This window comes from Balearica regulorum, chromosome 20, assembly GCF_011004875.1.
Source record: "Balearica regulorum gibbericeps isolate bBalReg1 chromosome 20, bBalReg1.pri, whole genome shotgun sequence".
Taxonomy (NCBI): Eukaryota; Metazoa; Chordata; class Aves; order Gruiformes; family Gruidae; genus Balearica; species Balearica regulorum.
This window is the reverse complement of record NC_046203.1, coordinates 11,904,207-11,932,083: the sequence shown is the minus strand read 5'-3', so window position 1 is coordinate 11,932,083 and position 27,877 is coordinate 11,904,207. Positions and strand designations below refer to the sequence as shown.

The 27,877-nt window shown below is 46.5% G+C and overlaps 1 protein-coding gene across 29 annotated transcripts in view; it reads right to left on the bottom strand.

The window, feature by feature from the left end:
• Positions 1–497: 497 nt before the first annotated feature.
• Positions 498–27,877, bottom strand: part of ZNF618 (zinc finger protein 618) — a 166,169-nt gene continuing 138,789 nt past the window's right edge. For 16 of the 29 annotated variants that reach the window (XM_075772487.1, XM_075772504.1, XM_075772503.1 and 13 more), the window contains 4 exons: positions 23,903–23,947; positions 15,910–15,987; positions 10,751–10,852; positions 498–9,630 (listed from right to left, as the gene is read on the bottom strand). In XM_075772487.1, the coding sequence (XP_075628602.1) occupies positions 8,117–9,630; positions 10,751–10,852; positions 15,910–15,987; positions 23,903–23,947 (1,739 nt within the window). In that variant the 3' untranslated portion in view covers positions 498–8,116. The remainder of the gene's footprint in view (positions 9,631–10,750; positions 10,853–15,909; positions 15,988–23,902; positions 23,948–27,877) is intronic. The other 13 variants (XM_075772502.1, XM_075772482.1, XM_075772490.1 and 10 more) reach the window with 3 other exon arrangements.

Below are 27,877 nucleotides of genomic sequence, written 5' to 3'. Positions count from 1 at the left end.
GATGGAAGGAGAAGCCCACCGTAGAGTTTTACGGCTGACGAGGTCCATCAGAGACTGCTGCTGAGATTTAGGTCACTTTAATGGACGTTTTCCCTCTTCACAACAAGAGGCTCGGCACTGGGTGATGTTCCATTCATGTGCTTGAAAAATAGAAAACCCCAGACACTTTTTTTTTCCTAAAGGTTGTTTTATTGTAAAACCATAAATACAACACTGACATGAAAATCCTCAAGCAACGGATGCTTTCTTACAGTTACAGTTTGTCTTCTGCCTTGGCATCAACTCTGAAAAGAATGTTGCAGAAACATGTCTCTAAGATATCTCCAAATAACCGAGCTCTGGCCTGGAGCGCTCAGCTCGTTTGGAAGCTAAGTGGAACTATTCCTCCTCTCTCGTGGAATATTTCCATTCAGACAGCAACAGACTTGTAAAAACAGCAACATTTAAACACCTTGATTTTTTTTTTCTTTAATAATCCTTTTCATTTGACGTCAGTCTAAGTTTCAAACAGCACTGAATTTATTTAGCTGTAAAAAACCAAACCAAAACAAAACAAAATCCTAAAAAGAAAAAAAAATCAGAAGAACTTGAGTTGGCCTCAAGCGTTCATATATCACAATGAAAATCAGCAACTCAACCCCGTGCAATATTGCTCTCTATTGAGTCATTCGATCCACACCAACAATACATGAGACTTCAAACAGGTTTTGTTTTGTTTATTAACACAGCAAGTGTGACATTAGATAACCTTTTAAATACAGTACATGGTACAGCGCGGGGCCAGCTGCCCGCACTCTTCCCCATTATGAAGACAAAGCCAGCGGTGGCGGTTTATAAAAATATTGTGTTGCTACAAAAGTATAAATTAATGCTACCGGTATTAAGAAATATTAAACACATAAAACTTATAAGGATTAAGAAAAATATTCATTAATACCTGTAGAAAACTCTGGCCTAAAAAAGATATTTTTTGTATATTTTTTGTATATTTTTTTGTATTTTTTAAGATGACATGAGATTCTTGCACTCGCAGGTAGAGACACACGCAGGTGCATCTGTGGTATTGCCTAGAACATCTGCATCTACAGAAAGGAAGGAAATGCACACGAGTTACTGAGGGGAGGGAGGGTGAGGAGGGAAAGGAGAACATTGTTTGCTTGATGAAATAACAAGAATTCAGCTCCCAACAGGAGGTTTCGAAAAACGAACATACGAACGAGGAACAGCTTCTCTTTTCAGACTGGCTGCAAACAAGGATTTCCTGATGGTTTGGTTTGTCGGCATGACACTTTCTAGCTACGGCGTGGACCAGAATCCTCATGGTCTGGATGATGTGCGTTCCTCCTGGACTTACAGCCTTGGCTAGTCACCTGTCACAAATGTTTCAGTTCATTCTGTTATCAGTTTTCCTTTTAAATAATTTAAAAAAAAAAATATTAAAGTCCCAATAAGTTTAAAGGGACCATGGAAAACAGCTCCCAAGACTGTTGCTCCTTCCAGAACACATGCCTCCTTCCTTGGGCGGAAAGGTCCTTCTCCATAGATAGCAAGAAAAAAAAATAAAAAAAAAAATCCCTCCTCCCACCCCCAGCCCACTGGAAAAAAAAACCCAACAAACCAACCCATCCTATCCACACACGTTGCAGAGACCGCCACCAGAACCCCCAGAAGACTGAAAATAAGCATTCAAGGCTGATGAGGCTGGAAGTGTCTTTTTAAGGAACTTTGGTTGTAAAAAGCAAGGGCTTGACATGCCTGTACTCATCAACTCCTCTGTAAAAGATCCCTATTGTTAAGGCTGCGCTGCTCACCCGGGTACCACGACATGCTGACCACTGTCAATGACGCTAGAACGACAGGAAGGAAAACAATCCTTTCAGTGGTTGATGTTGTGCATCAATAAGCCACAAATGTGACTCATCTCAGAAGCTATTCTATAAAATTCAAACTCAGCTGCCTACAGATCATATAAACCCCAAAGGGTCTACTGGATACACCGATGTCTAACGTGACCAAAACTCTCCCAACAAGTTATAAAACAAAGGACTCTAACAGGAATAGTAAAAAACCCAACTAACCAGCCAAATAAAAAATCAAAAATTAAACAGAAGTCCCCCAAACATTCAATATATAAAATTAAATTTCAGGGCAATACACTCTCATTGGTTTACCATTTCTGGCCTAGCATAAGCAAACTACCCCACAGTACTAACGAGGCATTCACCTTGGAGCTGTGCTTGGGTTTACCTCTCCGTATTTTCATTACTGTTTTGTTCAGTGACATTTCCAGAAGCCCCAAGAAGATGATAACCCATGGCACGGGACAGGTCCCATGCACTGGAAAAAGGGAGTTCTTATTGCTACGGGGCGACACCTTCAGAAGTGTCTGACACAGGACCTTGAGTCTCAGCTGGTGTTTCTGGGCATTCCTCTGGGCATTCCCAATGGATCCCACAGATTCAAGATCACGGTGTAGCACAGAAAATGCACAGCAGAAGCAGCAAAACATTTAATGCTCTCCCCACCCTGATCCTTCCACCTTGGCCGTACAAGTGTTGACAAGACATGTGCTCCTCAACTGGTGTTTCCTCCTCTGCCCCTTCTGCTGGTCAGCTACCTCCCTCCTTTAGGAAACCTGGTTAATGTATATACTGGAGTGTTGGGATGGGTTTGGTGCCGGTGCTGAGTGAGAGGATGCAGAGGAAGATGCTCTGTGAACCCTCCCGGACCTATCGGGCAGGACTGGACTTGACTCACAGCAATCATTTCCCACCTCTACATCCAGTCTCTTGGCAAGGTCCAAAGCAGCCTTGTGCCTTACAGAGCATGCTCTGCATAGCTGTACAGCCTTGTTTAAATGATAGGGCCCAAAAAACACTCCCATAACAGACTCCCCCCCCAGATGAACAGATTTCTCCTCCCCGGAATCTGCCTTTAGTGTCTTTTTGTTCATTCATCTCATTACTCCTAATTATTCCATAGGGAACAACTTGTCCCCTCCTGCGTGTGCTCCCTCTGAATGCTCCCAGGAGCTCCTCTCCACCTCCTTTAGCCAGAGAGATGCAATCAGAGATCAGAGATGTTCCTCGGCACAAAGCAGCGCTCCCAGCACTGGAGGAATTTCTTGGCTGCTCTTTTACCATTTTCTGATTTATCGGTAACTTGCTGCTGTCTAGAAATGCACACAGCATTCTCTGAGTAGCACAATGTCTCAGTCACCCTGCTCCTGTGCAACACTACGTCCCGGCTTGCCTGCTGCGGGATCCAGAAGCTGGAAATGGTCCCTCAGACTAGGTACGGCTGAGCGGACGCATCCACCAATATGGGCATACCTGGTAATTTCTTCTCACGCTAAACCTTCCATGTTATTGCAAGTAGTTGGAGAAAAACAAACCAACCAACCTGAGACATCTCACCCAATACTGTATTAACTCAGATACCACAATTTAGAGCTCAAGCAATTTTCAGAAGTGTCTCCCCTCTATTTTCAGTCATTCCCGAGCTTTGAGAGTATCTGCCACCACTTCATTTGCAAAAGGGTCATGACTCCCTGAGCTGCTTCTGGATGTATTCTCTGATCAGCAGGGGAGAACACCCAGCAAGCGCAGTTAAACCAGTGCAGGCGGTTCATGTGGATGCTTAAACCAATTTATCTCAAAGTTAAACTGGTTTAACCAGTAATTAACAGACAACTGAATTAGACATAACCTGAGCCCACAGTTGGCTTTCACAGAAAGTTTTCCAGATTGCACTAGTTCAAATACAACCAAATCAGTTTTCTTAGAACAGACATACAGCTTGGACAAAAAGAAAAGTTTACTTCCATCTGCAACCAACCAAGGCGCAAGACATCGTGCCCGTCTTGCAAGCCAGAACACAACTACTGTCTACTGCGAGAGTCACGAGGAGAAGAGACAGACAGAGCAGACAAGTTTGGGCTCCATGTTCTCCACTGACCCTCTGGCTGCTGTACTCACACAGAAAAAAACTTCCGTTTTGAAGAGTTCTGCCTTTGTATCCCACTTTCTCAGTTTTCTGGTAACAAGGATCTTCAGACAGGACTGGGAGGCCCTTCATCCTTTACAGTTCATCTTCTCTTGGTGCTTGCACCCCACCTGAAGATCATAACCCCGCCCTTAGCAAACTGCCAAGTCAGAAAGACAAGTCTGCAGTCAGGCACAGAGTAAGCAGCAGAACCAAGTGACTGCCTGAGGACACACACAGCGGTTTTGTATCCCAACGCATTTCTCAAGTGCCAGTAAAGGAAACAAACAAGCAGAAGACAAATTCCCAACGTGACCTACCAGAGGAGGATCCCAATTCTGAGGACTTCTCCTCCTAGCTCAAAGGGAGCAGAACCTCATGACAGCTCTGGCCAAACTGGGACCCTCTCCTCTCTGGTCTCCCACTGCAGGATGGACAGTGCTCTGTACAGCCCAAGTGCTGCTCCATCCCACTGAGCCAATCATGGAATAGAATCATGGAATAGTTTGGGGTGCAGTAGCCTGGCAAATTAAGAGCTTCCAAAATTCAGACCTTTAGGTAAAGTAACTATGCTCCCTAGAATGCAAATCCAAGTCTTGAAGAGGGAAGGAGAAATATGAGCAAAAGCTTGGCATTTAGGATAAATACGTGTGCTCCAAATGTGCTTCTCTCCTTTTAATGAAGTGTAGGTACATCAGGCAAAGGTCAGCCTGTGAGCAGACACAGCGTGAATAGCTCCTCTGAGCAGAACACTGGGTAACCACATTTAAATCTCATGAAGAGCTGCAGCTCCTTCCATGGACCTGCTGGAGAAGGGGGCCAGCCAACCAGCTCCTCTTCTCACCAGCTTTCCAGACTGCTCCACTTTAGGGCTTTAGGTTTTATTTTGCTTTTTCAGCTGCTAAGTCGAGTTTCTAAGTTTTTGGGAGAATCTCATCTACCAGACAACACTGCATGTTTGCTTGACGTCCATCATTAGTGCAACTATAACCAAAGTTGCCCCGGAGGTGACAGGTACTCAGATGGGGGAGAGGGCCAGTCAATCCCTCTCTTTGGTCATGACAGCAAGAAAGTTCCAGATCTGATGCCAAACCACACTGTAAAAAGGGGAAGAGGAGATGGGCTGGGAGTTAAGGGTGGCTGCAGCCTTTCCACTTGCATGTCCTGGCTGTGCAGCCACGGTCCAGCTCACTGCTGTGCACAGCCTGGCATCGAATGGTTGCACAATCACCGCAGTTTTACCTCATTCTCAGTTCCAGGGCTTTAGACCTGTCCTAACTCTGCTTTGTCCACTTCCCCACCCTTAATGCCTTGCAGACAGACAACACAATGAGCCCGAGTTGACAAATCCCACAGAAGTTATCAACCTGTCCCTCAGCAATGGAGTGTTGGGGTTTGGAGCTTTCTTTTCAAAGGAACACAAGAGTTTTGCACATTCGTCTGAGCATCGAAGAGCCCATGAGGGGCTCTCGGAGTCTCAGGCGAACCAAGCAAAAATGTGTAATGCACCGTTAGGAGAAAGAACTACAAATCCTGTCCCCAGTTCTGCCCATCAGCTGAGCTGCACGGTACACACTCTGCAACCTCAAAAGCTAATCTTGCTTTAGATTCATCCTCCAGCCAAGTTTTCTTGCGGCAGGATACCTTGTGCTTTTCAGTGGGAACAGCAGCACAGCACAAACACTTTGTAATCAGCACACATCTCATTTGGGTTTTCTGTTTGTAGTTTGAGATTTAGTTATTGTTTGTTACAGGTTCCTCCTGCACTGCAAATGCAAACAGATGTGTCAGCGTGGGCCCAGCTGGTGGCTAGGCTGGCAGGATTTGTACGGGAGAAAATAAAACCAGCAAGAAGAAAAGCTGACCCTACAACCAACACCTCCATTTGCAAAAGCCACTGCCAGAGAAGGGAGATGTCTAAGCGCCTCTGCCTTGGCAGCTCCTCTTCAAGTGCTGCTACCCCGCAGTTGTCAGTGGGGTTGCCAACTGTGTCTTTTAAGATATCCATATGCAAAACTTATACTCAGGAGACAATTAGTTTTGCTCTGATGCCAGTAACAGTGCTGAGAAGTCAACCCAAATGCTAGACTCAAGCTAATAGCAGATCCTGTTTCCAGGCTGAAAAGGGCAAGAGAGCTGGGTGCAAAGAGCTATCTGGTGACCTTGACCTAGGGAAGGTCTCTAGCACGTGAACTGTTCCCCTGTCTGAGCCCCACAGCAGTGAAGCTGTCCGCTAGTGCCTGTCATGTTCAAGGCATCTGCCCACTGAGAGATCAGGTTTGCCATTTCTCATGTCTTGGGACTCGCGACTTCTATTACAACCAGACGGGCAGGTGGGATCTTGGTTTAACATCTGTGCAACAGCACACTTCAGAGAGGGCCCCCCCGTCTCCCCACTGCCTTGTCAGCAACCAGAAAACACCCATGCGCTGCTGAAGGACTTCAGCCTCCAGCCAGCCTGCCCAGAGCTGAGCGAGTCCTTCCTCCCCGACCTCTGATTGACTGTGACTGCAGCTCCAGAGCACACCACTGGAAGCAGGAGAGCACACTTCAAAAATAAGAATATGCTTGAATTTGCCTCCCAGATACAAGTCCCAGTGATGAAAAATTAACAGTTTGGCACCAGCGCTTGGGAATTGTCCACGAGGCACCAAACCTGACAGCCTGCAGAGATCCTAGCCAGAAGCACAGGACCTGTGCCTACGGGCACTGGACACGGCAGACCACTGGCCGTGGTGGACAGCAGAGTGACTGAGATGCTTTTGCGTTACGATGACCTCTAATTGCATTTGGGGTGAGCCAGTAAATGTGAACGTTTAAGGGCTGGTGGCCTTCCTAGCCAGAACGATTCAGCAACATAACAAGTAGTGTAATGCACTGTAGGTATTAAAAAGACATTCGTGCTACTAGAGGAAACCATTCCAAATAAAACGGGAAGATATTCTTTGCACTCAATCAGGAGCACTTACATTCAGAAGAATCTTTGAGCCCATGCACTTCTCTAAGCTTCCTTCAAACCCCAGTTTGACAAAACTGATGATCTTTGTTCCCCTGAAAAATCATACACCTTGGTTTGTCCTTGGCCTTGTGAAGGTTGTTTTGAGCGTGGGTACTGAGAAACTTCTTTACAAAAAGTTTAGGTACAAGGGTTCTCAATGACAGCTGGCAGACCCCAGCAAGCTTGCTGGCGGCCCAGAGACATCTCTGCTGTCACCGCTTGCTTACTTTTCCTGGTTTCTAGCTTTTCCATATAAGCAACTGCTGTGGTTCCCATAAGGATATTATTTAATCGCAAATGGGCTGCTCTGGAACAAGTTTGAGAACCCCTGATGTACAAAATTCACAGAGAAGCTAATTAACACTGGGAATTCAGAAAAGAAGTTATGCTGTAAAAAAATAAATCGAAGAAACGTAACAATTACAGACATTTTCTGCCATGAACCATTTCTCTTAGTTTTAAATCAAACTTATCACTAGCTAACATGTTAAAACTGGGAGTGGAGACAGAAAAGTAACTTTTGTTCTTTTGAAAAAACATGTATGAAAAAGTTAAAAATAAAATTTTTAAAAAACACTTAAAGTCTCCCTTCCTGATTTCTAAAGATACCGGTGTTCATAAAACACAGCTGCCCTGATAACATGCACCGTATGTCAAGAAGGCTGCAGACAAATGCCCTCAAGGTGTACAGTTATTCAAAGGAGCAAAGTCCAGTGCAGAACTGGTCTGTTCACTGTAGTCTGATTATCCATGGCAAGATGGCCCAGGGGACAAGAGGAAAGGTGGGGTGGAGGAGAAACAAAAGAAACTTCAAGTCACTTTAGATCTCAGCTGCCTGAAGACTTTAGAACATCAGCCTCCCATTGGTCTGCCCACTTGAAAACATTAGAAAGTCTGTCAAGTCCACACACTATCTATGGAAAGGAGCACGTTCCTGGCAGAGGGCTGTCTCTCTCACGTGCTCAGCTTTCCTTTCAAACTTAATTTTATATATATTTATATTTTTATATATATATAAAAAAGCACTTGGTTTCCAGGGGCATTCATAATGAGGTCCACAGTGTTTAGAACTTAAAATTCTTTTTCTTTGTTTGGAACAGTGTTTTAAAGTTTTGTTTTAATTAAAAGACAGTCTTAAAGCATGTTGGACTTCAAAAACATGAGTTTGTTCATGTCTTCTGGACTGAGTAGCCGTCTCCTTTTGATTAAGAGAGCCTGCTCACACATATTTACACATTCGCTTCTGGCACCAACAGCAGGCACTGCTAAGAGCCAAAAGGCTAGCTTGGCTAGTTTTGTATGCTTTTGGGTAACACACGACCAGTACTGAAACAGGTCAGGGGTGGCCTGGAAGAGAGGTTCTTGCAAATAATCATAGACTTCATTTTTCCCGAACCAATCTTCTTCCTGAGCTGCTGTGGCTTCCCCTGCTGCCCGAGGCTTCTTGGTTGAAGGTTCAAATTCTGCTTCTTCTGCCCAGGACTCTTTCACCTCATTGATCAACTCACAGACCTTGCCAATGATCTCTTCATGCTGGTATGGTGGAACGGGCCGCAGCTTCTGCTGAGGGTCTAAGATCATGGCTACCTTGTGTGCCGAATGAACTTTGAAGTTCTCCTTCAGCGCCTCCAAGAAGAGGTGGCAGAGTTTGCTGACTACGCCAGCGTCATTAGCTTTGGAAGTGAACAGTTTCTCCAGTTTGACATAGGTGGGCAGTACCAGCTGCAAAGTGGGCCGGCTCTCGTTGCTCAACTCAATCACTGCCTGTTTCACTGGAGCCAAAATGGCTGCTAGGTTGCTGAGCAGGTGTTTGTTCAGGTTTTGGATGAGGTTCATCTTCTTGGCCCTGCTGTAGAACTCACAGATCTGCTCGTAGCGTTCGTGGACGAGCAGGAGGGAGTCGGTGACTGAGTTCCAGCAGGGCGGAGGAGAGGTCTCTTCCAGGGAGCCAAAGGTCTCCTTTGAGAGGCCCGTGGATCCTGCCAGGTCTTCACAGACATTCAGGAGCTCAATCACTTCGTGCATATTGCGAGCCTGTAGTGTTCGCTTGTTCAGCACACTCTGCACTACTGAGTTCAAGGCACAGGCCGAACAACGCAAGCACATGCCTGCCTTGGAGAACGCAGAGGAATTGACTTTGCAGTCTGTGACATACACCGTCCTGATCTCTGACATCACAAACTCCGAGAGCACGTTCTGTACCCAGTGGTGGATAAAATCACCATTATCTCGAATGTCCACGCCCTTAATTCCCAGGACGTAACTCTTGATGTGGTTGCCTTCCACCTGATAAGCTGTCAGGATGTAGCAAGAATCGGGGCCAATGCTCTGTGAGTGGCAAGTGACACCGATGCCAAGGCATGCGTTGCTGCCCAGGGCGCAGGTGACTTTCACCTTCACTTGGTTGTACATCCGAGGCAAATGCTTCAGAGCCAGTGTGTTGAAATTGCCAAGGATTTCGGTGACAGAGAAGGCCCCATAGCGAGCTCCGCTATCCACCAGGGTCTGTGCTAGCTTGATGAATTCCTTCCCGCTCACCACACTCAGAGCCCCGAGGTCAGTGCACATCACCCTCAGGAGCCTCTCGGCAATGTTCTGCCGCTCCTTCTCTGGGATCGCGCTGTTCCCTACCGAACCACTCGTGGATGCTGCAGTGAAATAGAAGGAGGGAGAGAAAGCACCAGGTGAGAATTGCTCCTCTGCAACAGGAGAGGGGACGAAGTCACAAAACAATTCTGAGAGAGACACCCAAAGAGGTGGAACATGCCCAGATGATGGCAGAGACATCTCCAACCCTGGATTTCTTCCCCCAAGGGTTTCTGGACACAGGAACCTCCATGGACAGGCCTTGCTCTTGCTTAGAGTAACAATGAGTTTAGCTGCATACTCTCCCTGGTGTGGGGACCGAGACAGAGCACACACTATCTACTCACAGTCCAGTGCCTTAACCAATGGCATCTCTGCGGCGTTCATTGAGGAACTGCCTAGGTAAGTTACACTCATGTGTGCTGTTCACTATCTGTGTCTATGGGCTGGTGGTCACAGCTTCGCCCAGCTCGAAAGCTGGACTTCTTTCCATTTTTGTGATTCAAGCCTTTTCTTTGAGACAGTTATTTTAAGAGGAGTTGCTTCCTCCACCATCTCAAACAGTGCTGAAGCCCAAGTTTCCATTTCTTCCTCTGAACTCCAGCAACCTTTTTGTGGTTGATTTTGGGCAATGTGAGTGTCATTTCTGGCCATACCAGAACACAAAAGCACCATGGTTTTGTATCACCCTTCCACCAGGCTGCTCAGCTCAAATGCTTTGGAACCTTTTCCCACAGGACTGTATTTTACCTTTTCTCATGGTGAAGCACAAGTTCACAGGATAAGCTGGGGATACAGCCAGACACCGGCTGTCTGTCAGCACAGGGAGTGACGGGTTATGCCTATATCACACCATGAAAACTGGATTAATTTTTTAACCCCAGGCCAGGAAGTCTGGGTTTGGATCAGAAGTTAACTTTTTCCAGGAGTTCCCAAATGCATCTTCCTTACAAACCTTTCCTACCACCTCCTCAGGGTTCCCAGTACTTTTTGCATATGAGTGCTCCTGTAATGGGAGTGGGTGCTCTGCAGGACAGTACATGAATTATGGGTGAAATCAAGTGCAGTTAGGTGAGGACAAGGGCCTTGCACAATGCCCATCACTGCTGTACCCCCTCTGACAGTCACTTGTTCAAAGCCAACAGGTAGGCCCGAGACAGAAGAGCAAACATTGCTACGTACTATTGTTGGCGTTATTTCTTTGGAGCTGTGGTTTCCACTTTTCTTCAACAACAGCTAGAGGTGATCTGGGCTGGCTAGAGGCAATATTGTTCTCGTTGTCAGCTGTGGGGCAAGAGACAGGGAGGCATTAGAAGCACAAGGTAGTAACGCTTAAAGCGCAAAGAAGGGGAAACAGTACCCATCTGCTTAGCATTTACTTATGGTTCCCTTAACTAAGGTGACACCAATCATCTACTCCGTTCTCTCTAGCTTTTAAACAGTTTTCAGTGAGATGGCACAGTACCGTCAGAAACCTTAAAACCTTGGACTTGCAACCTATCACCTCCCAAAATGTGGCTGAAATGACAGTGGCTTTTTCTGTGCATCAGTGACATTGATGCCATCAGCACACTGTGAGAAATGTCTCCCGATCAACTGAAGCTGCACATCAGGAGGAATAGATGTTCCTTGTGCAATTTGCTTGCTTTCGAAATGAAAGCAGGTGTAACAAACATTTATCCTTCTTTTGCTTTACTGCCTCTTTCTGCACCACAGGTGGCTTCCCTTTACTGTTAAGTACTTTGTTTTTCAAGCTATGCTTAACTCCTCTGTATCTAAGGATCTTATTACAATTTTCATATATGGTTTCCTCCCACTGTAGAGAGGGCAAATCTCCTCTCAGGCTGCTTGCTGCTGCCTCAGACTGGAAACAAAAAGAAAAAAAATCCCCAAGTTTCTGGATTGTGACTAAAGATTGCTCCTCCCTATGGCTGCAAAGGTACCAACTAGCCCAGGGGCCTTTGTGTTCATGCTCCCGTTTCTGTGTATGTAACTGGGTAAACACTTTGGCTGCCAATCTGATGGGATCTTTCAAGGAAATGCAGTCAAGATCAGTAAATTCCATATTGTATCCATGTGCTTTCTTCTCATGCGCCCCAAGAACTTCTCCCCAACCCTCCAGAGGAAATTTTCTAGTTCTTAGTATGTTTCACTGTGAAATTGTGCTCTGAAATAGACTGTGAAGTAATGAAAAAGTGCACAATGAAGAGAGGTGGAAGAGGAAGGAGAAAGATGGAGAGACTGTGACCAGGCTGAACAGAAAGATGGAATTAAAAACAAAGATGACAAAACAGGTCCTTTACTCATCACAGCTGGACTCATCTCACCTAATTTTGGACATCCCTATTAGACATGCCTCTCTTCAAAGTGGCCCCTTGGGGCTCCATTTACACTCAGTGGTGCAAAACAGGCTTAAGAACGTGATTCATTCACCCAGGCAGAACTAGACGCCTCTTGTAGTGTAAGTAAGATCCACCATGCCCCGAACTCACCTGGAGTCAATGACTTCACCCATTACAAAGGGAGGCCAAGCTGACCAGCTCAGGTGGCAATGTCTATAGCCTAGGCACAGCAGCATGCAGTGAAATGAATCCTGCCCCAGTGCTCCAGGCAGCAGAGCACTAATTACAGGAATGCCTTATTAAGGCACACACAGGAGCTTTGCTCTGCAGCCCAGGCAGATGTGGTGCCAGGCAGAGCAGTGGACTGCCCATCAGAACTAACAGGAGAAGGCAAAGTTGCTCTCCTTCATGTGTGGCAATGACATGGGAGAGAAGGGAGGAGACCAGCAAGGACCTAGAGACAAGCAATGGTGTGATGGAACTCCAGTGCCCTCTTCCTTACGAGCAAGTCCTCTCAAATTTGAGCAGCTCTGCATGTTAACTGCTGGGGCATTCACAAACCTTGCTGACCAACAGCCACAGACTGCACAGTAATTATTTGGTCTACACTGGCCACAGACTGCATCAATACCTAAGAGCAATCCAGGATATGACAGAACCAGGTCAGACTCTGGTGGGACTGCCTCGGGGGCGGTATGTGCCCAGGGAGATCCCTGGTCATGGTTGGTACCTGGGGAGCATTGCCATGCTCAGGACTGCAGCCAAAGGTCGGTCCTCGAGAGAGTGGAAGAGCTGTGAAGAGCAGGAGGTGCTCCAGTGGATGCCAGTGATCAGATGTGACACATCATTTTTCCCCCAGCATTTGCCTAGACTAATTGCTCTTGAGCTAATGCCACCAGCATCCTCAACTCCAAACATCTGTGCGTAGGCAAACGAAAATGCTGCATTGTTGCCTACTAACTTTGTTCGTGGTTCAGGCCTTCCTTGTCTTGGTGAGGGGCAGGTGGGGGGAGGAACCCTCTATATTTCCTCCTCTCAACATTTTTATCTATTTCATAATAATAGGGGATTTATTATGTACAAATATCTGCTGGCATTCAATATGGCATTAATGAGATTTGTGCATTTCAGCCTCATCTTCCTTACCAGGCAGTCTGTGAACTACACAGATCATGGTTCTTTAATTTCTCTTCATGCCTCCAATCCTTTAATCCAGGTTCAGCCTAGTCGTCCTTTTATTTTTTTAGCTCTAGATTGTAGGAAGGGCATTATATGGTACCACTCGACCTGAACAAAGTACTCTAAAGGGAGTCAAAGCTGTACATTGTACAGTGTAATTACAGAACAAATTCCTTTGCCTGGTGTTCTGCTGTTCTATTCCTGCCTTTCAGCTTCCAATTTACATTCTAATTGCTTCTTCTCATTGTGTAGCTGTTTTATGGAGCTATAATCTCTCCTTATTACCTTCCAGCCTCCAGGCTCAGCCCTCTGAATGACTCAAGAACCAGTATGTCCCTGCTTTTGCTCCTTGAGGCCAGCACCACATTCCCGGTCTTCAGTCACTTGCAAGAGGGGCTCAGTGGATGCATCACATTTAGTTGGAAGAGATTAGCCCTGTGCATCAGACATAGTAAGCCAAACTGGACTCCTGAACACATTAACTGGGGGAGTATTTGACCCATATGGGCTTCTTATATCTCTGCATCTCCATAATGTAATATCCCTTGAGCCAGGCACATGGACTGGTGTAAACTGCTACTACACCAGTGTCCCCAGTATGTGGATCCTATGCCACCAGTTCTGCTGACTAGTGCAAGGTCTCTGCACCCCCAGACTTCAGAGATATTGTGCCGATGCTGTTTCTTGGATTTGGAAATCCCCAAGCTCCAACAGGCTAAAAGGCAACAAACCGGGACCAGAGTTAACTGCAAGCTCTGCGTAGTTTCCACTGCTGCTCTGCTCAAGTGCAACATCCAGAACCAGACACCCACCAAAGCTGTCTGTAGCTTTCACACCTCTTCACCTTGTTTTGCTCTCATCCCACAGTAGCAAATACTGTGCCGCTCGCCTCCAGCTGCACAGATCTGCAGGAAAGGCCACTGTTCCCTGCAGAGGAAGAGGCCTGAGCAGAGGACTGGCACGCTCCACGCACAGTCGCCACAGCAGAGGATGGCTTTCACAGGGGGCAGCAGCGGTGGCGCCTGGACAGAGCACTTAAGACACGGACAAGGCTGCTGTCACTGTACCAGTGAGACATTCAAGGGGAAGCAGAAGACAGTGACTTACAGGTGACTTCAAGCAGAAGACAGTGACTTACAAACAAAGCAGGGAGAGTCCTGAGCTGGAGAGAGGGGATCTACCCATTAATGTATCTATCTCTGCTGACATTACACGAGTCAGGTCACAGATACCTCCCCCTTCCAGCCCTGTTCTGTGTCCAAAGTAATCCAGGTGAACAGCCCAGAGTCCATGGGTCATTTGTAAAGAAGAAAGAAGGAAGAAGCTGCAGGCAGCACTAGCTTAAAATTGTCAACAGCTCACACCTTGCTAGGGAGGTGCCATTCTCCCCTTCGACACTTTAGCCTTGGACCCTCCTCTGCAGCTCCTCTACTCAGTGTCACCAAGAGCTGTAACTCAAAATGCTGCATTTTAGTACCGGGGACCGGAACAAGGAATGGGATGGTCAGGACGCAGCTTGGAGGCAAGCAGAGACTGCCATCGACAAACAGCAGGGACAGACCCCAACACCACGGAGTGACGGCAGCCATGACCCCGAGCAGAGCTTCCCTGCTCCTCGGTGTCACATGAACTCCAGTTACTCCACATTAACCAGCTTATGCTCTAACAGAAAATAACACCCACAAAACTCGTACCGTCTTTTAACAAATCACCCTAAATGTCTATCCATAACATTATAAAGATGATAAATAAAGTAGCTGCTGAACAACACACAAAGCCTGCACTAAGATTTGCCAGTGAGAACTGAACTGGAACTGAGAAACCGTGTAGATGAAGAACTCAAGGGACACTCATTAAAATTAGGACTAAAAGAAGGAGCAAGATTAAGAACTTTGATTAGAATTACTGTTACAGAATGGAAAACATGCTTTTCCTCAAGCCATCTGACCTTCCATTCCACTCTACCCAGGGCTTACCCTGGGTAACTGAACGTATATCTCAACAGAACCACTGTCTGTTGGAAAACACAGGTCTGTCAAAGGTGAAATTATTTGTAAACCTGTGTTAATTCACTTGAATTTTCATTCAAGAGGAAAAAAAGAAGAAAAAAATTGCCAATATAAAAAAAAAATCCTGTTTCTACGTTTTTTGAATATTCTGAATGGTGTCTTTGAAACAACTTTGCCTTTGAAATTTGAAAATCATCTCTTATGTACTGAGATAGAAAACAAAAAAGGTGGCTTAGAAACAAAGTAGTGGAACTACTCCTCAGAATTTTCTTTTGAAGAGAGCTGAGAATGAAACGAACACAACTGCTGAAACAGCAAATTCTTCTTCTGAGAACACATTTCAGTCCTTTGCAGAACTCCAGGAGACACAAGCACAGAAAAAGACTTGTGTGGGCAAAGGCTCTGCTGCCCTGCGAGCATTTCTGCTTTGTTTGCTTCACTGAGAACTACCCTTTTTGCAGGAGGGATTTCATTTGCTGTAGGAGTGACCCATTAATGCTTACGCAATGAGCATTCCCTAGACACCTCTGGATAAAGGGAAGGAGTAGTCCGATGTGCTCTGTGCTAGCACAGCACATTTCCTCTCTTCCTAGGGAAAGGAGTAATATTTACGATATACCCTGAGCCTTGCATTGTTGCAGCCACTGCTACGTGCTCCAGCCTTTGAGTATCTTTTTTGCTGCAGGTGTAATTACTGGGGCTTTGGAAACCGTGAGCACAGAAAGCTCTATTGACACACAACGGGGTCAACATCAGGCATCAGCGCAGAATTTAATTCTCCGCTTTAAGCGAGTCGAAGTGCCCAGCTTACCTGCATGGGACTGCATGTGCTCCAGGAGATTGTTATAAAACTGGAACTGGATTCCACAAGCTCCACAGGTGTAAGGCTCTGTTTGGGAGAAATCAGTTCAGAAGAATTATACAGAGTATGCAGGGAAGCAGCACACGTGCATACTTCAGCTTGTACAGTATGGGGCAGTGCCTTAGGGCCCGGTCCTTGTCACCTCAGCCCATGTCTGCACGTCACAGTGGCTCCTTAGAACTGAAGCCACAGGGCTCGGGCTGTCATTCAGGAAGGCGCTTGGGCACGTCACTGCTTCCTGGGCTGGGGTCAGGCATTTTTCCATGTGCTTCACTTTACTGCCACGAGAAGGCCCGGGATGGTTCGTGCACTAAAGCGAAGCACTTGCATTGGTGAGTGTTTGAGGGGGATCTCAGTGAAGCTGCACAGAGATTTCAGAGGCTACACACTGACCGGGGTTTACTAGCTCATGCCTGCTGCAGGCTGTTTTAAGCATATCCTTGTTCTTTTTAAGCCTGAAAGCAAAGCATGGTGAATTAATTTTACATCCAGTTCTGTCAAATTCCAGTCTCTGCTGCCTTTCCTGAGTAAGACAAGGAGCATCGGGTTGTGAAAAATCCTGTTGCTCAGAAGTTGGGGCATGGAGAAGTGCGATAGGGGAACTCAGCTTGGGACTTTTGTGGCTGTCAACAAGTGTGGCGAGACTGGGGAATGGTGAGTGCCACTGGGCTTGGCGGCAGCAAGTCGCCAGAGTAAGCAGAGGTGGAGGGGAAGAAGCACAGAAATCAGAGCTGTGCGAGGCTGAGAGCAGAGCAGGAGAGCCATGTTGCCAGAGTAATATGGATGAGCTGGAGTCAGGAAAGAGCTGGGTGCAGAGCTCCCTCGTGAGCTGAAAGATATGTTTAGTTCTGTTCTAACGAGTGTGTTGAAAGTGCATTTTTTCCACTGAATTAACCTAATAGCAAATGTTTGCAGTTGCTCGTTTAAACAGTATTAGTTGAGTGCATTAGCTGGCAGATGTAATATCAAACTATAGTGGCTGAAATATGTTAACATTGCAGTTTGCTTCTATACCTCCTGATATACTAGCACACGGCCACCATTTATGCTGCGGCATTTTGTTTCGTAACAGCAGAATGGACAAATGCAAGCATCTGGTATATAAACAACTTTGCATATGAATCCCTGGCACATGCACACAGAGCAAGGTCTATTGCTACAATGTACCAGAAATCTGCATCTACATTTGAAGGGAAAAACATATTCTGCATCAATGAAACTTAAGAAATCTATTGCACATAAGCAAAACCACCAGCATCCAGGATGGAAGAACCAAAACACAGGAAAGCACAAGCCTGACTTGACTATAATCTGTAAGATGCCTATCTCAAGTAGCAAAATCCAGAATTCATCAGATGGCTACAGGAAGCTGTGAGGAAAAACGTAAGAGACCACGAACAGTTCATATAAGCTATAATTCTATGCCGTATGGTTAAGCACCCTGCCGTGCCTTTCCCACAGAACCTACAGCCCTCTGAAATGATGGAGCCAGCTCCATCTGGAGGAGCTGTGCTCAATGCAGTATTTAACTTACTACTCCTGTGTTTTGCTGTGGTGAGGAAGTTTGGAAATACTGTACTTAAGTAACTGTGCTTGTGAAAAAAAGGGAAGACTGTGGTGGCTGCGTGGCACACTTAAGTTCACGACTGCAGGAATTAACATGGACTGGCTGTTTCCGTTGAAATCGTAGAATCATCACAGAATCATAGAATGGTTTGGGTTGGAAGGGACCTTAAAGATCATCTAGTTCCAACTCCCCCGCTGCGGGCAGGGACACCCTCCACTATCATGGACATCCTCACAATCATCAGTAGTGCAACAGTTGTGGTAAAATGCCACAAAAGGTACAATGTAATCCAACTGCTTATAGACTCCTTTTATAATTATCGGAGAGGAGAAGACCCCACACAGGTGCAAACCATCACTCTTGGACACATATTTCAATGTCAGATGACCTGTGTTACAGATACACCTATCTGCCTCTGCTGCTTCTGGAGCCCAGACTGCTCAGATGGAAATGTCTCAAACTAAGTGGGTTGATTCCCCCTTCAAGTGTCAAAATTAGCATTTGATTAATCTAATGAAAGAAGTCACACTTCAAAGAGCCTGCTGAATGCTGCTGACAGGTTCCTGGCAGGGTCAGAAGAGCTTACAAAGCTACCACCCCTGTTCTTTGCCCCATTGCTTTACTGGAGCCCCTTCCTCTACAACAGAGTGGCAAGAACAGAACATGCTGCACATCTCAGGTGCTTCAGCAAGTCTGATATATAGAGACGTCACACCACGCTTCCCTGGGACCCTTTCAGGTCTTTGTGTGCCACTGAAACATAAGCATGCACATGCATTCCTTTCCGCCAAGCGGTGGCGGAGCAATCCATCCTTCACTACTGCAGTCCAAGGACTCTGCTCTGCTCCTAGACAAGTACACCGACTCCACATCCCCTAGAAGCAGGTTTCCAAGCAGCCACCAGAACAACTCTTCCCTACGCTCAATCACAGGGCACCTCACTGGGAAGAATATCACTCACAGCCAGCACTCTCCAAGCAGCACATTTCTCACATGCATTTTTCTTTCCTGTTTCACCACATCCTCACATTTCCTTCTCAGCTTCTTTTGTCTCACTGAGCTGCTTTACCTTCCTCCTTTCATATTCTGAGCTATCTTACCTCCATAAAGCTGTTTTGTCCTTCCTCTAGCTCTCCCCTTGCCTGACCCTTCACTCCCCAGCAGTCTTTCCTGGGTTCCCCCATCTCCATCCACCATGCCGTGACCATCAAGTTCTGCGCAGTTCTTCATCTCACGCTCCTCCCTCTGCCACTACAAGACACTGTGCACTCAGTGACTCTGAAAGGTCTCTCATTTGTGATTCTTCTCAGAAAAATACTGTTGATTTTCATCCCATTTCCAAAAGCCTCCCCTTTCTGTTCTACCACAGAAATGCCCACCTCTGGAAATAAAACCACTGTCTACTTTTGAAAACTAATTTCGCATTCTGAAAATGCCAAAATAGTTTCTAACTACTTTTGAGACAGAGAGTCATAAAAGTCTACAGTTTGCCAGAAACAAAAATGAGTTAAAACTAGGGATAAAACTTAAATTCATCCAACAATTCAAAAGTCTTTCTGAAGGAGGAGGGAAGGGATGCTTGGGAGGATGTGCGGAATCCCTGTGGGAATGAATGAACTTGCTTTACTTCCCAGGGCTTACTCCACCCTTATACTTCAGAGATTTCATCTTCTGAGCCCCTTATGCTCTACAGCGCAGAGAGCTGGGAACAGGCTGGCTGGAAGGAGTGTGGGACGCATCAGTGCTAGAAAAGGGAGAGGAATGTGGGAAGTGGAGAGAAGAAAGCGGCAATCTGTATCTGAAACCAGGCAATAGCCACCGCTAGAAAAGAATTGCTCATCTGGGCTGGTACACACCGCGAGTAAATCGCTCCTCCCTTTGATTTCTGCTTGCAACTTAAAGGTAGAGTTAACTGGAAGAGTTGTCCAAAATCCCCTGAACATCCCTGTGAGCCAGACTTGGGCCGCCTTCTCCTTCCTGGGAGCACAAACCCCTCCACACCATAGTGGGCTTTTCATTCCTCAGGGGGAATTTCAGTGCTCCTCTTCCTTGCTCACTGAGGTTTACAGCATCTGGAGGGGATCTGTTCTCCATTGGGTGGGCTCAACTCAGCAAGGGGCCCACAGGTCCTTCCATGACAGCTCCAATCAAGGAATCTCTCCTTTCCCTTGCGGCTGTGCTGGTGGCAGGGCAAGGAAACCTCAGACCCATTTGTGCTGCCCACACCAACCCCCTGAGAACACCAGTGCTCCCCAACAGCTCTGACTGTTTTGGGTGGCCAAGCCAGGCCTTACGTACAAGCAAAGCAGGAAGAGTGGCTGAGCAGTCAGCTCAGAAACAGCTCAGATTTCCAACCTGCAGCAGGACTGCCCAGGCAGCCTGTCTCATGCTGCTGGAAATCTTCCCCTCACCTCCTCAAACCCTTAATTGCTTCTCAGGAACCAATTCCTTTTGCTGCTCTGTATCCGAGGTGGCTGGGAGTTGTGGGAGTACCCCTTTTCAATGAGAAAATAACAGCTGTTTACCCCATGTGCTCAGGCAGCTCCTCACCCTCACTTAGGGCAGTGCCAGGTGCTGTGAACTTCCTAGCTCTGTTCCCTTGCCATGGGCTGGGGAGGAGGGTGCTCTCCTTTCTCCAAGCTTCCTCTATTTGCATTTCCCTGGGCAGACGCTAAACACATCCTGGTGCCAGCTGGTGTCTTGCTGTGCACTTAGCTTGCTCAGGCTGTGGGTTGGGATTACAGTTCACATCTGTAACCACAGCTCCCAGAGCCCTGAGCCCTCCTGGGCTGGGGCAGGACACAATCCCAAGACCCCACCAATTCCTGGTGGGCACGCAGGGCGGCTGCACTCACACAACCTTCATTCACACTTGTATCTCAAGGAAGTGGAGCATAAATTCACCAGGTTGCATGAGAAGATTTACCTCCCTCCTTGTTTCCACAGCTCACTCCTAGTAACCACTGCTCAACCTAAAGCAGCTGGGTGATGAAATGGGAATGAAAACAGTATGAAAACAGCCCAAAGCTCACCTTACTCAACCATGAAAGGTGGAAGAAGACACGCAGAGAGCTCACCAAGGCTGACTTCAGCACTCCCCTTTACCGGCTGAAATCCCAAGCTCTGGTTGCTCTTGCTTTGTTGGCCAGGCTGTGACCCAGGCACAAGGTCCTGCAGTTTGCATGTAGCAGATCGTGGCCTCGCTACTACGGACTGCCACTAGTGCGTCCTACAAAAACTTTACATTAGCAAATAAAATCCTGCAACGCTCAACTCTAAACCTGTAGCACAGCGTTCTCACACATGACTAAACAAACAGCTCAGAAGATGAAATGCCAGCCTATTACTCCCCTACCCACTTCCAGAAAGCAACCTCTTCACACAGCCAAGACCAGAGCTGTGAAGCTGGGGCAGCAGTCAGAGATGCTGCATTTTCTGCAGGTCTTGGGATACAGCTTGAGCTCTCCTGTGGGGTCATGTTCAGCCATGGCTATGATGCACTTTCCTACAGAAGCTGGAGAGCCTGTGCAGCAGCAGGGAAATGGCTCTGCCTCACCCCTGACACATGCTGCTGCGCCTGGCTCCTTGAGGAGTAAGGTTCTGGGCATCTCCTATCCTCCATGTTCTGCCTCTTCTCGCACACGACTGAGCTGCACACAGGAGGCTTTGTTGCAGAAGGGGTGGAAACAGGCTCTGAGTCTCCACAAAAAGATAAGAAATCATGAATTGGACCCTCAGAGACTTCAGGCTACCACGTGAGCGCCGCTGCCTCTTTGGCTCTGTGTTGTTGCTGTACATTTAGAAGGTTTCTGCAAGCCTGTAGCCTAAATTTGGCAGTGGAAAGTCTGTGTATGAAATGGCAAATGTTGCGTGGGCCAGACCTGTCCACACAGCACCGGAGAAGGGGAGAGGGTACAACATTGAGTATATGACAGGCAACTGGCTGCACAGCACCTACGCTGCTCCCCCACTACCTGTCCACCCACTGTCTTCTGCCATCCCCTTCTTCCTCCTGTCCCTCCTTCCTCACTGCCTGTCCCCTTCCATGCAGAGCTCGTGGCACAGACCCAGCAGGTTTTTCTCTCGAGCCGTGCTAGCTGTGGCCATGCTACCCGCTCCTTCCACTGCCTGCCATGGCGAGGAGCAGAGCCCAGCGCTCAGAGATGGCTGCCTCTGAAGCGGCAGTGCTATTCTCTCTCCAATAACCTGAGGACCACACTGTGTTGAACCAGGATCCTGACTCTGAACAGCTCTTCTGAGGCAAAATATTTGAAAACTTGGAAGGAGGAGGAAATCACTCTGAACATGTCCTGTCTGCCAGCAAAAAAGGGCTACTCTACAGCCAGCTGATCTCAGTGGAGTCTGACTCTCACTCCTGAGTTTTCCCACAACGCCAAGGAGTTGCATAGTGGAGAGCACAAACAAATCCGCTGCAAGCAAGCAGTGCCATTGGAACTGCAAACACCCATCCTGGGGCATTTCCAAGAGCTTCTTGCAAGCTGTCTGAAACTCAAGCATTGCAGCATCCCCAAGCAATGGCATTTCATTCTCCTGTCAAGCACAGAAGAGCTTTCCTTCCCCAAAAGAAGAGACATTTGTCTGTGGTGCACTGGGTTTTGGCTGCTAAGCACAAAGCAGTTCTTTTCCACAAAAGCATCCTTCCCCAGAAAAAATGACCTCCTTTGAGAGTCAGGTCTCTCTCCGCTATGAACAAGACATGCTATCGTGTTGCCCTTACTGGTTGCCCAGGTCCTCTCTGAAAACACCTTTCCAGAAACCTAAAGCACCAGCAGCTGCTGAAGCCTCTTCAGTCTCTTGAGCCACACAGAACTAATATTCACAGTTGGTTGCACAATTTAAATCATCCTTCCCCAGGGCTATTATTAGACACTTTTATTAGTGCTTTATATATACCCAGTGAACAAGGCTTCAGAGTAAGGCAGCAAGCTGTATAAGCCAAGACAGAGAAAAACCAGCATTTGTGCTTAGGTTAAATAAATCACTCTAATTCCCATGTTAACTCTCACTGCCACATCTAAGCCAGAGAAAATAGCAGAGCCTGGTTTAAGGCCAGGAGTGAACATGAGTTGAGAGCTTTTTAACAGAAAGTTTCAACAGAAAACGCCCTAAGCTGCCTGTGCACGAGTGAAACCCAGCAGCCAGCTCAACAACTGATGGCAGCACAGGGAGCAGAGCCCCGGGCAGCTCTCTCCTTAACTCGCATTTCAACACTTCTGTCCACATTTTGATGAAAAACAAATGCAGAGGAACTTTAAGGGAAACTTCTCAGCGTTGTCACCCAGTGTTTCCATTGGCTTTAGATCTAATAACAGTGTAACTGCATCTTCCCATACTTTTGACAAAAACCGGCAAAATGATACATAGGACTCAGCAGCAGTCTCCTAGAAAAACACCACCACACATCAAACTAAGTGGAAGTTTCTTGAAAACAGGACTTCTTTCACTTCCACCCATCTCAGACAATAAATGAGGTGCTACATAAAGAGAAGCTATGAAGCATGCTTTGAAAAGGGAGTCCTGAATGCATCGCGGTTGTTAAATTTGTTGGCACTGATTTGATTTCTCTTCCAATGTGAACTCTCATGTTCTGAATAAAGCTCTTGCTTCTCTCTCACTTCTTTCTCAGATTTTTAAGTGGAAAAAGAACAAGTTTCCTCCGCTACCGAGGCTGTACTCCGGGTGCAGCACTCAGGGCTGTCCTACACTAAGGGACAGCAGTCCTGGATTACGAGGTTGGCACGGACAGTATCACCCCTAAAATCCAGATGCAGGCCAAGCAGTAACCAAATGTACTGTAAGGCAAAGGAAGAAGATCCGCCTGTTGAAAGCATCGAGGACACGGGGCAGAAAGTCGAGCAGAGACCACCTGCGTCTGTCCACCCCAAACCTGCTCTCCTTCCCCTGCTGCTTGCTCACCACCATGTCCTGGGCTCCCACTTCTCAGCTGTGCTCTTAGGCCAAAGGGAATTGTCTCTGCAAAGGTGTTTAGTGAGCTGAGCCACGAAGACAAGTTTTCCTGTGCGTAAATGTAACTTAAACATGGGTTCATTTTCAGACTTCACACCTTGGTCTCTTAGAACATGTACTATTGGCATATTTCACAAAACTTAACTTGCAAAAGGTTGTAAGTGAGTCTAAATGGTCTAGCAGCCATACTGCACAGAAACACTCTGAAGGATTTCTGATGCATTTAAAACTGAAACCAGAGCCACAGAAGTGAGGCATTTTGTTCTTTGACACCTGGACTCATAATAAAAAAACATTTATTCATGAAAAATGCTAAGAGGGCAGGCCAGCATGGCTGCAGGGTGGAAGTCCCCACCTTTGCGCACCACAGACACCCATCACACTTACTTTGTAAAAGCGGGAAAGGATTTGAAATCAGGGGACTTGCGGTTTCTGCAAAAAAGAAAGAGATTTAAATATTGAGTCTGGCAGAGATCTCGCTGTATGCCACACAGCTCTGCCTATCTGCGTACTGATCCTCGTCCTTACTCCTCACTTCCAGACTTTAACTGTGGCAGGATGGGGGGCGGGGGGTCTCCATTTACCGCAAATTCCAACATGGCCAGCTGTGAATTTTCTCTCTCAGCACCTGCTAAGTTTCTCATGGCTAGCAATCTGCATCTTTCCTTCCCATTTTGAAATGTCCAGAGACTGCTACAGTAATGGAAACACTCAAGTGGGGAAGGCCAGTGGAAGACCCGCTAAGGGGGCAAGAAAATCTTTACAAATGCTTTTTTTGGGGCCCCAGATGCAAATTCTCAGACTGACTGTGCAGCTCCCTCAAACTGAAGCTGTGAAGGAAAACCAGGACGTTTCAGCCTCACTGGATGATATGCCAAAGGAAAGAGGTCCTAAGCAGTGCACATTACTTCAGGCTGAGAATACCTATTTTCTGTCTAGCACACCTTGCAGATTGCCCCTCTTTAAGGTGCAACTGAAAGGAACAGAAACCCTGGATGCTCAACAAGCCCTTGGTCAACCAGGGGCTGTGTCTGCATCCACCCTGGGGTGCACTGGAGCAGAAGCAGTGATTCTCAGCACCTCAGACCCTGTTGCCATTTCCTACAGTTTCCAGGTGAGGTCGCTTAGCATCAAACCCCTGCAGAGGGGAAGAAACCATTAGTGTCAAATATTCAGTCATCAATTCAGTGCATTTATCGAATGGTCCCAGGTTCAAAGTTATGAATTGATGCATCGGTGAATGAGGCTCTCAGGGCTGACAGACTGGGACTGGTTTGCTTGGAAGGAAAGCTTAACTCATTAACCTCAAAGGTCAAACACAGTGAACTTCTGTGTTAAATATTTCAATGTGATGAGGACCTGAGGTGTTGAAGAGGGCTTCAGCTGGCAGGGCCAGCCAGTAAGGAATGAAAATGAAGGCATGGGTGATGCTTGGCAAAGACATGAATAGACAGTGCTATGGAAAGGGTATGCATGGAAGGCTGATGGCTGAACACATTTATATTACCCAATATTGCACTAGGAGTGGTATCTGCAGCTGATGAGGTCTGTATCTGGTGGAAGATCTTCACTGAAACAGGTTCGTAATCTGGTCCTAGTGAGCAGCTGAACAGGGCAGGCTCCTCTAGGTACCGTTCTTTCACTATTTGTGCTCTCTGCCTCTGCTTTGGGAAGTGTATCGGATGCTCACTGGACTGTCCCGTGTCGTCAGGCTTTAAAGGGCTCTTTCAGCACCCCAGAAGCCAGCAAGCTTTTGAGGGCCAAACCTTGACATTTTACCATTCCTCCCAAAGCGAACTTGATCTGGAAGAGGCACAGAGCAGTGGCATGTGCCACTTAATACACTGCAATGAATTCTCAACATGCTGTCTGGTTGCTTTCCAGACAGAAGTGCTAACGTGGTCTCCTCCTTATGCTTGACCTCCAGTACACATGAAAACCATTGCCAGTCTGCAGTAGTTCAGGCCACTTGCTAAACATTCCTACTATGGTCTTTTAAGTGAGGAAAAACTTGGTATTTTTCTGGTCTTTATATTATGGACCATTTTGTTATCCATGCACTGTAATGTCCTTGCCTCAGCACAGTCAGTTCCACTGAAGCCGACTACTCAGAGAACAATCACGAAGTGTCATAGTGTGAATGATTAATGATAACTTGGCTTGCTTTAGGGATTTGCTCATGTTTCACTCACAGATTCTCCATGCAAAACTGAAACACGAGTTCTCCGTTTTTTGCCCATACATTGGTCTTTCAGTGTCCCTTTTTGTCACATCCGATCCAGCCCCAGCATGGCACAGTATCCATGCTTGAAGACAGCAATCCACAGCTGGTATCATTGGCTGTTTGTTCCCAATTTTGCTGACTGCTCACACTCTTGCGCCAGTGTATTGTCTCGATGTCCCTCCTGGTGTCCCAGAGCTCTTGAGCAATTGGGTGGATTTCACCCAGAGAGATTTGCTGCTGAGCGGTTATTTTAATCCAGATATCTTTCTTCCTGTCTACAAGTTGCTTGTTCAACATGACAAGTCTAGAACAACTTAAATGAATGTGGCACCACAAATAAGCAGTTCATTCCTGGAAACCTCAATTCCACACAAATGCCCAATGGACACAGCAACTCTTATTTATGTGACAGTGCAAAGCAGCACTTTCTTAACTGAAGCCTTTCCTATGTTATTCTTCTTCTAATGGTGAGAACTGCACTCAGATGGTGATCCTTCATCTGGGCACATCATTTTCAGGTTGCCTTGAAAAATGCAGTTTTATGCATGTGCAATTCTGTTGCCCCATCATCAGTATTACCTGTGCTCTGCACAGCTTAGTCACGACTGTGTGGGAGCTCACGTAACAACTCCTCCCCCCCTCCCCTTCTCCTGTCTCCTCAAACTAATCATTAGCAGGCTTGGACCTCCCAACTCAATGGAAAGGAAGCAGTAGCAGGCTTGTACCATTTGCAAACCAACCAATAGGTAAGAAAGAGATTTACCAAAAGATGAACCACTTGAATGGGATTTGTATTTTGTGCTTTGGTCCAGCTGACGTAACTTGCAAGACAGTTGGGTGAGTCTCAGGAGGCAGAGGCGTAGGGGGCTGGCTGTGCTAACATCAGACTGTAATCAACAGTCAAGAATTCTAATGCCCCGAGCATTAAAGCTGCACTCACCCACCAAAAATCCTAGCCTCAAAGTCATGTCTTCCCAGAAGAGATCCAATCGGACGGGCTATACGATCACTGGACTACAAAGGAAGAGCAGAAGAGGATGTATGGCCAACAGCAGAGAAGAAGGAAGATCCCAGTGTTTGTAGCACACGTAGCTGACTCCTCCTGTATGTGCACCATGACCACCTGCACTTTCAGTGCAAACCAGCTTTTTTGGACGAAGTTTGGCAGCAGCCACTGCTGAGTGCCTTAGCTTGCCCTCCCATTTGGGTGCACTACGGGACCTGGCCCTGGAAGGGCAGGAGAGGAACTGCACTCCTATTACTGCAACAGAAGTTGCATGGGGGACTCGAGCAGATGTCATGTCTGCTCCCATCACCACCAAACAACGCTTCAGAAGAGATTTACATCACAAGTTTAACGCCGATTTGCACTCTGCCTTTTTGCTGCTTTCCACGAAACAAAATGTTAGCTCTGCTCAGTTGCTAAGCAAGAAAGACATACTACCTATTTCTGTTTAAGAGACTACCCTGTTTAGCACATGCTAAAAATACTAGCTTTATGTGGCAAGTGGCGAATGAGACATTTCTAATTATCCTTCCACTCAAAATAGGTTCATGCTACAACTGGATGGAAATTAGGATCCATAATATATTGTAGAATGCCACTTATGTACATTTTCACTACCTAAATATAACTATCATAAGTGTACTGCATACATAGGAAAATAAAGTGCACTACTGAAAAATGTTTCACACTTAGACCTGATTCACTAAAAAGAAATACAGCATGTAGAATCTGGAAATGACAGATGAACAAGTCTGTCATTTCTGAAAAACCCGCTAAGCATGTGTTTAAAATTCGGTCCTATGTCCTTTAAATTTTAAGAGCTGGCACTTCTCAGTCTTTTCCAAAAATTTTTACTTCTAAATCGAAAAGAGGAAATTACCTTTTTTTTGTTCCAATCTCACCTCAGCTTGGCATGAACTGATTCAAAAAGGAAGTATCTCCCTTGCCCCTCTATCCAGCCTGAAATAAATGCTGCTGGAAAGAAAAGCTTCCCTGTGTAAACATGAATGAAAAGCACTGACATTTTAAAAACTGTAAATGCTAAAATTTGTTCCACTGGAACTTCTGAAAGTATTAGTTACCTAACACAGCAGATGAAATTGAGACATATTTATACAGCTTAAATCAACCT